Source organism: Mycteria americana, chromosome 8 (assembly GCF_035582795.1).
Source record: "Mycteria americana isolate JAX WOST 10 ecotype Jacksonville Zoo and Gardens chromosome 8, USCA_MyAme_1.0, whole genome shotgun sequence".
NCBI lineage: Eukaryota > Metazoa > Chordata > Aves > Ciconiiformes > Ciconiidae > Mycteria > Mycteria americana.
In genome coordinates, this window is record NC_134372.1 from 12,465,475 (window position 1) to 12,479,888 (window position 14,414).

A 14,414-nucleotide genomic window follows, 5' to 3' on the forward strand; every position below is an offset into this window, starting at 1 on the left:
TGTGTGAAATTGCATTACTCAGCCTACAGCCTCCCTCAGGAGGAGGAAGGAAGGAAAAGGGGCCCAAGGCAAGAGATTTATATCAGCCGAAGTCCATGTATTGATACATGGGAGTGAGAGTGGATTGCTATCGGTGGTTTCTGACCAAGCAATTTTTCTTCTTTAAAAGCATGACAAATAACAACAAAATAATATCTCTGCTAATTAGTCCCACCTAAATTGGATGAATCCCCTGAGTATGTTGTGTGAGAAATATGTGTTTCCCAAATCATCTTCACCACTGGCCACTGCATGTTGCCACCCACACTGCTCGTTACTGACCCAGAACCTGGATTCCCTGTTTGCAGTAGTTTGGTTTCTCAAGTCTCTTCAGCAAGCAAATGCCTGGATATACTAACTGTGAATGCAACTGTTACCAGCTGTTTTTCACACTGACTGAGGGGATGCCTATCAGAGATAAGTAAAAAAATCTGAAGTCATCCCCGCACCAGTGTTTGGGGCAGATTCACAGCTTCTGTTCATGGGAAGACGCTAGCAAAAAGCTCTCCAGCTACTTCAGTAGCTAGCAGAGTGGGTATTTCAGCGCTAGCTTTTATGAGCTCCCTTTCATGACAATATATCTTTACTACTTTTTGTTGTTGAGATTCTGAATCCATGCAAACTACTCCACCGTTTAGTACGACCTGACAAATTGGGCAAAATGGGCTGTCTCAGCAACAAAGGATACCCTTTCCGCTGTTTAATATTCCTTTAAAAAAAATCCCCGGAGACAGAGAAGCCAAACGATCTTTAATTTTAGACCAGGGGTATGCAAGGACATCAGAAAGAAGTGTTACTTACTAATAGCCCCTGTGTAGGTTGGCTGTGTAAGGTCTTTTGGCACCTTCCTGTAGATGTCAAACCTGAAAGAGGAAAAGCAACAGCCATAAAACAGGTGGAACATTTCAATACATTTCATCTCCCCACAGGGATGAATGATGCTGAAGTTTTTCCATCCAGCTTTCCAACAACATTTTTTCAGTTTGCAGAAGGATATGAGAAGGAAAAAAACAAAACAAAAAAATCCTTCTTCTTTTGTACAATTATGTAACTGTGCTCCTTCTTGGCTCCAATTTCCAAAGTAATTCTCTCCACTTCCCTCCACCTTGCTGTCATGGATCTGTGCAATCTGAACTGTGAGAGGTGCCAGGGAAGAAGTCATGCTGGACAAGTTTACAGACCACCGTAAAAGGAAAAGGATACTCTACAGAATAAAGAGGCCTGGCAAAAAAAATAGTGAGACACAACCTATATTGCCCCTTGTAGTTTGTATCCTGCAATAGCCAGAAACTGGCAATACCAAAGTCAGAAATCAAGGTGTTGAGACAAGAAACCTGCCCTTGGACACTGGATACACAAGAGAAATTAACCCAAGAAGTTTGCTACTCCCCCAGCACAATCTAGTTTAATATTAGACTGTTGTTTTGATTCAGTCATCTCTTTTAATATCCATATGGCTCAGCTTTGCTATTTTAAACTTTCCATGGTTAAACTTCCACTGCCCTTATGATGTTAGCTGTATTATTTCCTACAACCTTGTGTTCCTGCACATCCAGCCACAATGCAGCTCTGACATCAGTTTTTCCACCACTCAATAAAAATTAATTAATGCATTAAAAACACACACACACCCCCACACACACCCCCCAAAGAAGGAAGTGACTGGTTCTCCCCCAAAATAGACTTTTTTTGGATATACCACAAGTGGGTGAGTTTTGATGCTTTTTCCAGCCCTGGAGAGGCATGAGACACACTGGCTTCCAAATTCCTATTCTATACTGCACCAAGATGAAACACCCCCATGTTTAGTCGGTAGTTCCTACTACACTAGATATTATACTAAGAGTTTAAAAACTAGATCATCTTCCTTTTCTTCACTCTTCATCTGTCAAGATCACTTACAACTTGGAGACACTCTGGGTGAACAAAACGAAGGACATTGTTGCTGTGTTTCAATCAGCAGCTGAAGCTGGAGGAAGGAAGGGTGAGAGGGGGAAGGAGAGCAGATAAAAAGGGTACCCAGCTCAAGTCCTGAACATGCTTTGTAATAACTTAACCATTCCAATCCACTGTGATACACTTGATAGAGCATGCTGCACAGGATATGCATTGGAGCTGTATGTTTTTATGAGTCTGTTCACTGTCATCTCCTAAATAGATCAGCAATATTCCTGAACCAAACAGTCCATTTATGGCTCTCCAGCTGCCCTGAGAACATCTGGAAAGTGCTGTTTACATTCTTTCCACATACACCAAAGCAACAGCAGCAGTGGATGGTAAAGCAACCCAGAGTAGCTGATGACATCATGGTCTCACAGGCAGAGGAAGTAGCTGATCATTCCTGCTCACAGCCCGTTAAATGCCAAAAGCTGGCGTCGTCTTGCCAAAGCCACAATAATAGATCAACAAGGCTAAAAAAGCTGAGAGAGAAAGAAAAAGAGAGCGAGAGCAAGCACATGAACAAGCAAGAACTGCTGAGTGTGAGTGAACAATTAGAAATAGGAAATAGCTCTATGCTGGATTCAGTAAAAACAGCAGCATGTGGATACTATAAAAGGAAATTTGTTCTTACAATGAGAAATATTTACTAGTATTAACATGACCCATCACAGGATTAAAAAAAATAAAAATCTAGCTTTTTAAATAACTCAGTAGAAAGTTGATGTCATGGCAGGGTTCCCTTCTCTCAGACTGCCATTTTAATCACGTAAGTAACACCCAAACCCCACAAATTAAGTTTTACATTGCATAAGTAAGCCAGGATTAGGCAAAGACCCTACAGAAAGTGATCAATGGCTCCCAGCCACATTTATTGCCTGGCTTTAAGTGCTTAAAAGGCATTCCACCCTCTCTGTGCTATTCTGCTTCCCATCTCTTCTACCACAATGTTACATTCCCTCTCTCTTCTACTACCATGACACACATCTATAAAGGGCTTTAAGCAAGTCTCTGGAGCTGATTTGCCTGGTGTTTTGAGAACTCTTGGGTCTATACTTACAGGCTCAAGCCTCCCTGCAAGCACAGTACAGCACATTCGCAACAGTTGTCACGAGGCCCTTAACGCACTTTAAGGATCACTTAATGTATGAGCACAGTGAGCATACACACCTTGCTAGGCAAAGAACATCAGGCAAACAGCGTCCCAGCCTTGAACTTACAGTCTAGAGGCATGTACAAGAGTACAGAACAACCCAGGAGAACTGCATAAAGCTTTAACGGCTTTGTTTTGTAGAATTAACACATTTTTAGGTAAGGACAGATGCTAAGGAGTCACACAGAATGAAGAGTGGACAATGTATGCAAAAGAGGCAGTGAGAGCAGACTGGATGGTAGGGAGGAAGGAGGAAAGCTCAGTTGAGATCTTACGGATGAATGCAGAAGCTTGAAGGATGACATCCAGAACCTGACTCAAGCAGCAGAAGGGAAGGCAAGCAGGGGAGGTGTATTCAAGCTTGCAGAAGGATGCTGAAATGATCAAAACAATTAACATTAACAGCAAGGGAATGGAAAGAGACAAGTTTGGAATAAGAGACAAACACTGTTGGCTAGCTTTTGCTGACACATGATACCAGTAAATCCAAGAGACTACCAAAGCAAAAGAAAAAGGACTGGGTATGTGCATGTATCCTGGAAGAACATTCATCTGCTTGGAAAATACATGCTCTGGATTACGTAGGTTTATACTTTGGTAAAGGAAAAATACTCTTCAGGGTATGAGGCATCTTCCCATAAAGCATCTGATACCGGCCACAGCTTGAGAAAGTACAATTTATGTAGTACAATTTTAGTCTGATCCAGGATGTTGGAAACAGTAGTTGGGTTTAGGCATTCAGAGAAGGGCAAGTTGGAAGCCCAAAAGGATAGCAAGACATCAAACTTTGAAGAGAATGATGGAGATGCTGGCATGGCCAGGAAACAGAGTTATCTTGTTAACTCTAATTTAAACTTTGAGTTAAAAGAAGATAAAAATTGCAGAGGATTCGATGACAGCTTGAAAAGTATGCTTGTGAGACAAGAGATATGAGATCCCAGCAGTAAGTAGAGGATGGAACCCCAAAGAAGACCTCATTAATTACATATAATTCTAATAAATAAGTAAATTAAGTAAACTCAAACAAATACGTGAAGTTGACAAGAGTTATTGTAACAGGAGACCCTAAGCCCTGAGAAATCAGAGGCTTGTGAAAGCCACAGCTCCTATCAGACCTAAGGGTTAAAAATCTGATTAACTTCTAGACTCCACTAGATAAACCCCTCTCCTTTTGCCACCGGCTTCTTGCCTACGTCACAGAGCTCAAAGCAATTTCAGGGGAACACTTACACTGTCCTGGGAAGAGAAAAGAATGAGGATTAGACACCACAAATCATTTGTAATGTATGAGGGAGGAGGCCATGGAGTTGTATGCATGGTAAAGGGGAACAGGTTTTACTTGCCCTCAGGTCAGATGTTCCTGCAAGCACCTGCAGTAAAAATTCCAATAAGCCTCCAGGTTCCTGAGGCATCGGTCACTTGGAAGAGTATTTGTACACTGGGAACAGAGAGGAACCTTGTGCTCTATATATTGCAAAAGCTGCCTTACAGATTTCTGATACTGGCACATTCAAAGCAGTGGAAGATATTACTAATGCTGGAGGAAAACTGGATGTTAAGAAAGGTTATACCAGCCAGCTCATAACACAGCAAGACACACTGTACTACACTGTGAATATCCACTTTGATAGTCTTGTAGTCATATCCGAAATGACCATGAGAAACCAGGGTGTAGATTTACAGCATGTTCACTGCCTTGCACTAACTGCTAAGTGAGCTCTCTTAACCTGCAGTACTGTGCAGCAGTTTACCCCGCTTTCACACAGGGATACATTACTTTACGCTTACAAAGCATGCACACATACGGTTTCCACAGGACAACCAGCGTGTTATTTATATCTAGCTTTTGGCAACTTTCTTCCTTCGCTCAGAAAGGCAAGACTTGTAAGATGAAGTAGTATCTTTGAGTCAATCAACTGACATTGCTGCAGAGCGGAAACAACAAACTTTTTGCTAGGAAAGCTCTTCCTCCAGGTCATACATATCCTCATAAAGGGAGGCCTGGACCTTGCAATACCAGAATACAAGGCTAAAGATAGAACTAGGCTGTCATCAGTATAACAAAGGAATTTCCTGACACATCTAGTGTATCTATTGTCTTTTCTTTCAATGGAGAACATGGTTGCAAACAAAGAAATAAAAAAAGGCTGTTTGGCAATGTCAGAGTTTCGCAGGAACCAATATTCATAACTAACATCAGGGAATGCTACAGTACTTTTTTCTCAATCCAATGCTGAAAGGACATAACCAAAAACTTTCTCACCTCCCTGACAGGAATGCCAACAAACTGGTCAAACAGCATTGTAAAGAACAACAGCACAAGGATATTTCTTACATAGGTTCAAACACAGAATTCACAAACCTTAGGATGATTACGTGGGGTCTGAGGCAGAACTCTGGCTGTCTGATGGACAAGTGTGCAACAGTCCTCTCAGAAACATAGAAATTACATATTTGGTCTCATCTTACTGCAATTGCACAAGTGGACAGTGAGGTAAAATTGCAGATGGGGGCACCTCAATGGAGCCAAACAAAAGGGTTGCAGATTTCAAGTGCCAGTAAGTATTAGATGGACTTCAAAAGCTAGACTAATGGGCTGTTGCTATTCAAACATTTTTTTTTCTTCAGATAGAAGTATATGCTCTTCGTGTTCACTTTTCAGGCTCTCCTAGAGCCACAGAAAGCGTCAAAGTGTTTAACAAGCCAGAGGCAGATGCAGTAAGTGCTCATCTGAGTGGGACAGCCACAAACAATCACGTCCAAGGCTGGCTACGCAGAGGCAATGGTAGGTCGAATCCAATAGAACAAAGCAAGTTGACATCATCAGCCCTGGGGTGATTCCTGACTTTCCTTTCAAATCTGTCTGACTGACAGCGCAAGATGGGTGACAGGGAGGGCAGAAGATGTCTACCCAAACACCGCGTTTTTTTCTAGAGTAGATACTTCAAATGCCTGCCCTGAGAACAGGGATGAGCTCACTCCCTCAGCAGGAGCTGCTATGGGCAGGGCTTCCTGCCAGAGCGTGCTTTATATACACCTGAACAGTTTCAAGGCTGGATCTGAAATATTTCAGGAAATGAAGTAATAAATACATTATTTCACTGAAGATTACCACCTCTCCAAACAGAAAAATCCTCTCTGACATCTTTGGAGTCTGAAAAGAGCCTCATTAAAATACTACAGTAACATCTCTGTAAGATGCTGTTAACTTTTCATGAGCAAGAAGCAAAGAACTTGAGGCAAATTAAAAAAATACTTGTAAGTCTCACTAACTAGATGGTGGTTAAATTTGAATGTCTTGTAGCAAAGGGAAACTCTGATACCTAAAGGAGTTCAAGTCAGAGAAGGAAGAACATTAATTCCTCCTTCAGTTTACTGCATTTGTTGTAACCCTCAAGCGTGCCCACCCCTCCCCAGCACAAAGGAGCAATGCACTGGCCATGTCACCTAGGCCAGACATCTAGAGCACAGCTTAGAAATCTCCCTATACTACTGACTCACCGTCTGGAGTCATTGCAAAGAGACAGCAGATGCTTCAGCTCTGGCTGTGGAGCACGGAACCACAACTCTGGAGTGAGCAGCAGTGGGATGTTTTCATGTACCTTCTGCAAGGTCTGTTTTTACTGATTTAACTAAGAGGCAAGGGAAAGATTGTTTTGCAGCTCTTGGACTGTATTTTGGATTCCAGTTAATCAAGCAACCAAGCAAAAGTGCAACACATTCACATGGCACTTGGTCACAGAACAGAATTCAGGCACTGTAAGTCAGCAGCAAACATTAATTTTCTTCCCTTTCCACTCCTCAGATGATTCAGAAATTTAGCTTTAATGCTCACAGACAGGGGAAAAACGTTTTTTGTTATTCAGGCAGATTATGTTTTTCCCCAGAAGAACTGAATATTTAAACATTAGTCTTCTTTTTGAAGCATGCTGGCTCTGTTGTAGGTACTTCTGCAGCACGTACTGAAAGGGGGTGCTGTTTAGAGGACACAATCATTCATTACAGCAAATTACATTTCTGATGTCAAAGATGATTAAAAAAAAAAAAAATCAATATAATGGTTGACACTCCACCTTTAGCAGGTCAATGGTGGCGTAAATAAATCATGTCATCTTGTCTTAGCAGCAAGGGTCCGTGGCTGTGATTCACACAGAACAATGTGGGTGTTGAAACAACACTTGATTCTTCACCTCCCATATTAACCAGCTTCTAGAAGTGGCATCTATTTTTCAGCAGATACCACATTTGAAGTTGAGGTCACTAATTCCTGGTGACATTACTCACTATCAGTAATGAGTCCAGTGCACAGTGAACAACTACCTTAACTTTATTGCACATCAGTAGCTTTGAGATCTCTTTGGAAAAAAGAGACGGCCTGGTGCTGCTGAAGCAATTTGCTTCATTAACAAGTAAACCACTTGAAGTGACTTGCAAGTACAACACATTTAACAGCAGAAATGTAACTTCACTATTAAGTTAACCAAATAACTGAAAATTTTACAGCAAATTTGACTAAACTAGACAAGGGGGGGATTATTGAGTACAGATACAAAAAGTTAACTTTGAAAATACTATAAAGATTATGTTGCTACTGCAGTAAGAAATTTGAAGAACTGCAGAGCCAGTGCATTCCAACATGCTGCACGTTGGAGACCCAGTGCTGGATAAGTGCTCATTCATTATGAAAAGGGAGAAACATCTCCATCATAATCTGTCAGATACCATAATGTCTCTCAAAGAGAAGAAAAAGGACGTGGGGGAGATGTCCCTAGGGTTTCCAAGATACAGGGGAAAACCCAGATAAGAAAAAGCCAACTGGTGAAGCCTTACAGCCTGAACTGTTCCAAACAGCTTTTAGGGTCAGCAAAAACTCCATCCCTGATTGCTTCCCTCTTGGCAAGAAACATGACTGCTCTGAGAAACAGAGGGGCTGCAGATAGAAAAAGAGAAAGGTAAGGCACGTACGACACATACACAGAGGGACAGGTTGCTTGTCTGAAGAAATGAAGAATAATACACCTTCCCAAGCTGAGATGGCTTCCGGGATCAACAAAAGCCCTTGGTCAAACATCACTTCAAGTTTAAATCACAGCACAAAGGAGCAAAGAAATAATAAACTCTGTCTTCAGTGGCAGTCAGCACTTCAGTGGGAGGCTGTGGGGCATTGACATGGGCTGTATCACTCGGATTTCTGTTCAGATTCCCTTTTCTCACACAATATTTAAATATCTGCAGTACAGGTTAATTCACTCCCAAGATAGCTGCGTAAGTCAGAAAGCAGGAATAAGCCTGTCTTTTCAGAACTGTTTCAAAAGCAAGACTGTGTCACACTAAAACCACTGTCCCTTTCGTATACCAAGAAAGCAAGCTCTAGAACCTGGCACACCAGCTAACACTGAATTTGCAGGCCAAGCTTTCTGCTCTACAAAGAGAAACAAGATTAGGCTGGCCTTTTAAGAATCATTTCATGCAAGAAATGTTTCCTTGCCACTGCACAGGGGAATACAAGCCGGTTAAAGCAGTTTTCAAAATTTCTTTCCCCTTGTGCTTCTACCTGTGTGCTGGTAATGCCCTTACTCAGTTTAACAGCAAGTAGCACAGCTCCTGCAAACTGGAGATGCTTTCAAGTGCAATATTGCTGCTGTTTTTTCCCATTTGTCAAGTCCTTCTTGCAAACCAAAGAAAAGTGAATCAGAGTATGGCTGCAGGCCTCAAATATCAAGAATCCGAGACAGCTTGATGTCAGTTATTTCTCCACACACACGCCAATTCCTGACTAATGTAACAAAGAGCTTACCTGTTCCTTACAAAGTCCATTCATTACATACTCAGTAAATGGAGTTACAAGGTGGAAGAGATAATTTCTACAGTTACACACTGCACTTGCCATGTTCAACAAATATAACGACAGAGAAGTATCCCATGCAGAGTAGGCACGTTGAGTTTTAAGAAACTCATTCTTAAAAAAAAAAAAAAAAAAAGGTCAAAAGAAGATCAAGCACTCTATCTGTTAATTATACTGGGTTTCTTTTTCAGGTGGGTAAAAAAACTGCTGCACGGTGCTTTGCTAGGAATATATATTCATTCAAAACAACAACCCCAGACTGCTTTTGATGAAAACTACATGCAGTGTGAAAGGTACAAAAGAGCAAGGCAGCTGCCAAACACAACCTTGGACAGTCAAGCCTATGCCAGTATCCATTTCATCTTCCTTAAGAGTCATCTTGAGGCAGCTCTGTCTGATAACAGGTTAGAAAACATCTAGTGTCTTCTCTTCTTTGAGAGCATCTACCATTTAGACATTATAAATAAATTCATTTTTAGGCCACATCCTTCTGAATTACACCAGACTCTTTAATTACTTCACACAGCCATCAGTGAACCCAGCCAACTAACAATTTCTATTCATCTGCCATTGAAGAGACGAATCATCCTTAACTTTGAGGATTAATTTTTGCTGCAGACAAGGACATAATCTGGTGATTTGTCATTCTACACACTTTATTCTTCCTCTTACCATTTCCTATCTGCCTCCTCAAACATTTCTGTTATATTGCTGTATTACAGACATATGATTCAGACAGCAGAGATGGTTCGTTCAGTCACCTTTATTTGGTTCCCCACAGAAGCTGTACATCTGATGTGGAGACAGACAACCAGCTCTTCCCACAAGATTTGTATAGCTGTATCTATTTTAAGTTTGTCATTTCACGACAGAAAAGGTGCATTAGCAGTTCAGGAAACCAAGGCGAGTGTGAAGCGGGGAGAGGAGAATGAGCAACCTCAACCCCACTTCAGGAAACATGTTTAAGTGCACATGAAATGAGCTGGAACGATGCCTCTGAAGAGTTTTCAACCAGTTCGCAGTACGGGCTACTGCACAACTTTCTTTCCTCATACTACTGCTGCTACCACCTCTGGAAGAAGCGTCCCCAGAGACAACAAAAGAGTTTATGGACTATGATTCATTCAACACCTGCTGCTATTAAGGCACTTAGCAGAGATACCACTTATAGTTGAGAATCCAGCAATTTACTTTGCATAAAATGCTTTATCATTTATGAGGAGGACATAGGAAGCAGGAGGAAACTCAGTCATGATAAATACAAGTTGGTTTAAGTCCATCTGACATTCAAAGACAACTGTGCACAAACAGACTCCATTTTCTCTCTCCAGGAAAACTTTAGCAGAGGTTGGTGTTACAAAGGAGAGATCAGAATTTAGTCACCATGCCTGTCTGAGAGGCTTCCTTCTGCCCCCCAAAATCAGTGCAGCTTGGAGGCAGATGGAAAAAAAAAAAAGATAAAAAAAGAAGCCATGTGGGATATCTTCTATGTGAATTTGTGGAATCAAAAGGAAGCTATGGCGAGACTGTTGTCAGAGCAAGATCATTGAGGCTGGAGACTAATAGCAGAAGGGAAACACCCTTCCAGCAGTACCTACTGGTATTTCTAGAGAAACCTTCCCACCAAAGGCATGCTGTTTTGTGTCAAGGAGCATTTGCATCTTTGCAATCTGCTGACTGCTCAGGCAGAGAGATGTCCATCATCTAACCAAAGCTTAAGAATCAGAAGTACAAAGTGCATAAGAGAAAACCTACCTCCCCAACAGTGCAAGGTACCGTGGTGTTTGTGTTCATCAACATGTTTTAGAGGTTTCATGAAGCAACTCGGTGAAAGAGCTGGCTTACAGAGAACACCCGCTGAAACACCCAGTAACTGGCACTCCCCATTCACCTCCCCATACTCCACAACACCAATATGAAGTAAAACAGATTCTCAGGCTGTAGCTACTCGACTAAGAAGGGAAGAAATTGCTGCCCCAGGACTTTATCTCTCAGTGCTTCTTTAATTGAGACAGACATTTAAAAAAAAAAAAAAAAAAAAAGAGCACGATTACAAGGTGCTAGAAAAACTAAGAGAAACTAGGAAAGCATATAGAATACTCCAATGCTACTAGAAGAACAAAAGATTTTAAACCACAAAATCAAATCACTTAGCTAAGAGCTTAAAAAAAAAGTTGTTTAGCAGGCAGCAACTGTTTCTCTGTTTCCTTGGGTCACTGCTCTCAAATAGTGACTTTGGGGCAATTCATCCCTGCTTTGTCAACAAAGCTGCTGGGCAGTAGGAGCAGGCCAACCACACCAACTGAACAGCATAAGCCATCAGGCACTCAGCCATAGGTGGTCACTGCAGTAGCTTTTAACCTCTTCAGAGGCCATTTAACTCTAAATAAAAACAAGCAGGCTTATACATACGTCCTCACTCCACCAAACGCAGACAGGCACCTCTAACACACAGCGTACCTTTCTGGCTTTGTTCCTTCCTACGAAGCACATCAGACACTTGCAGTAAGATCTTTAAAAGCAAAGCTGTTACATTTGTATAATGGATAAATCTAAACCCACCAATTTAGATTTCAATATGACTGTTCAAGCTGAGGGAAATGTAAAGGTAGAACAAACAGTGCAGCTGAGTTTGGTTTGCACACACAGTGCTCTTTTGATTAACAAAAGACCATCTACTTAAAAAATAAAAATAAAATCCCAGGCACCTGTTTGAAGTTGTTGGGGGGACTTTTATTGTTCACAGTTGTTAAAACCATACCTAGAACTACTGTGACCAGGACCAGAGAGAAAAAGATTAACCTCTTTACTTGTTAAATTGATTTTATTCAACAGTGTAACAGCAGGCTGACTCCTAGGGCATGCAGAGATGGCCTGAAAGACTAGTACCCCGTTCTATGTGCCTAACAACAGAATATTTGAAATCATCAAAACAGTAAAGAAGATGGCCCTGGAGAACAGCTAGTATTTGGGACAATGATGATAAAGGAACAAGTGGGGCAAGACTCCCCTCTGCCTAGCGACCCAGAGAAAGGTTGGACATCATCAGACTCTCCTGGGAGAGAGGAGAGGAATGAGCAGACAGCTGGACAGGTGACACAGGAAGCTACTCAGCAATTTTGTGGGCTGGATTATGTACCCCAGAAGCTTGAAAGCTGCTACAAAAAGCAGTCAGACCTAGTCTGAATAACAGTTTGGAGCAAGTCCCTAAACTAGGAAAGCATGGGCTTGAGAGAAGATGCAATCCCTGAGTAAGAGGACTGGAGACCTCTAAACAACAGAGAGAGGGAAGCTATCTGAAGCGCCGTGTTCCCTCCAAAGTAATGTCAGAACGCAAGAGGATCAGATCTCCTTCTCTCAGGGACATTGGAAAGAGCATTAAAATCCAAAGACAAGTTGGATTTACAAATCCAAAGAAGTTCTGTCAGAACTAATTCTCTTGGGTTATTTTGTTTTGTTTTTAATTGGGAAAACATCAAGAACAGCATGTCTTTTTAAGTAAAACGTCTCTTACTTTACTCTAAAAAAGCAGCGACTTCCAACTCCCTATGCATTTTCAACCTCTTATGGTCCTTGCTGTACCTGTTCTGGACAAAAATCCAGAATTTTGTTCCACAGATCTGTCGGAGAAAGAAGAATTTCTACACACCAGTAAATTCACTCTAAAACAGTCCAAAGGAAGTAGAGGTGCCTTATTCTAACGCCTTCCTCTATACACATACAGGAAGCACTATTTTTTCTATTTTTATGGAGAAATATTAGTTTAAGATTTCATTGTGAAATCCGTTCTTTAGATCATGCTGCTTTTCTTTCCATCCAAAGGCAAGTGTGTGCTCTGACAACTCTGCAAGAACACTTAGCTCCTACACAATCCAGCACAGACAAAAAGTAATAACTCTTCTTCCAACAAAGTAGGTGAAATCTATCACCCTCTTTTATAGAGTGGGAAAACAATGGCAAGAAGCCAGCAGCAGGGGAAGAAAATAAGAACTACTGACTCTGAGCGCTTCATTTTGTGATTGTTAATTCTTTGTTTAAATGAAATTTCTAGGTTTCCTGTCTGACGGCAGATGAGAACATAATGTACAGAGAGCGGCTCAGGAAGGCTTCTGGGACAGCCACACTGCGATCCCGCGGATGGGGTGCAGCAGTGGGAGCCAACAGACCTGAATTCTGTTCCGTCCCAGCACTGACTCACTGCATAATTTCTGTCCCAGTCAATTAAATGTTTCTTCTTCATTTTGTGGAGTGGCACCTGGTGACATTTGCCCACTGTTCATCAAGCACGTTGAAATCTACAATTGAAAAATTCTGCAGAAATACGAAGGATTTCCGACCAAAGTTCCAACTTCTTTGAAGGTCTGTACAAGTAAAGCTCCAGGAAGATGTGCCTATGAAAACAAATCGGATGCGTACCGCAAGAGCTAAGCCTTGTTCAGTAATAGGGCTGTGCCTAGAATGCATGTTTACAGTCTTGATCAGGACTGGTTTTGTGAATTGGGGCACAAACTTCGAAGCACGTGGAAAGTAAAATCAGTGATCCTGTTAATCTAAGTTTCACATGGAAAGTAAACGCTGAATATACAGCTACCAAAGCTTGGCCCTGAATGTGAGTTCGAGATACAAATAAAGATTCAAAGCAGGACTAATAAGCCGATACTTGTAAATACCAAGTAGTTATTAACACTTTTTATAAGATTAACACCTGCGTAACAGCAGATAGTATACAAACATCATTAAGTAATCAGCTAGTCCTCATTTACACACAATAGGGCATTAACACACATACTGCAGAAGTTGAGCTTTAATGGACAAACTCTCAAGGCTTCAAAATTACATTGGAAACTGTTTAATCCTGAACTACTTTGAGCAAGCTCTGATATGTGAAGAACCGGACAAGGAGGTGGAGGGGCTAATGTGGTTTTAAACTAGTTTATCTGTACTGCAAGCAGGTGAAGACTGCAATTTTCAAATTCTGTATGACTGACTTTTCACTCCCATCATCACACCAGTTTTCAAAGCATGATCTTCCAAATAATTTTTTTTTGACCTGCTGACTCTCCGCACTTTTAAGCCCAGAAGTGAAATGCAGGAATAGGTTTCTTTGCCAGCCAGCTCCTCCCTCTTAATTCTAGTTCCAAGAGCATAATGAAACTAACAGAGGAAGTTTCTGAAACAAGGAGGAGTACTAAGTACAAGAAAACAAGGTTAGCCAGGAGGACTATCATTAATTATATAATCCAGCCTTTGGGTAACTGGACATTTAGGGAAAGGGGCTGAGAGAACGTCAGAGGCATCAGCCTCTGCAGCATTATGTCATCTGGTCTGCTAGTTACTTAGCAGGTACAGAATTTGTACAGGGCAAAAAAAAACCCAAAACAAAACCCATTTCTTTCTAGGACAAAAGACTATGAATTCCCACAACACTTGCAGAAAGAG

At 41.4% G+C, this 14,414-nt stretch overlaps 1 protein-coding gene across 1 annotated transcript in view; it reads right to left on the reverse strand.

The window, feature by feature from the left end:
* Positions 1-14,414, reverse strand: part of ERGIC1 (endoplasmic reticulum-golgi intermediate compartment 1) — a 61,289-nt gene that overhangs the window by 37,601 nt on the left and 9,274 nt on the right. The window contains exon 2 of the mRNA XM_075509734.1: positions 841-902. Within this exon, the coding sequence (XP_075365849.1) occupies positions 841-902 (62 nt within the window). The remainder of the gene's footprint in view (positions 1-840; positions 903-14,414) is intronic.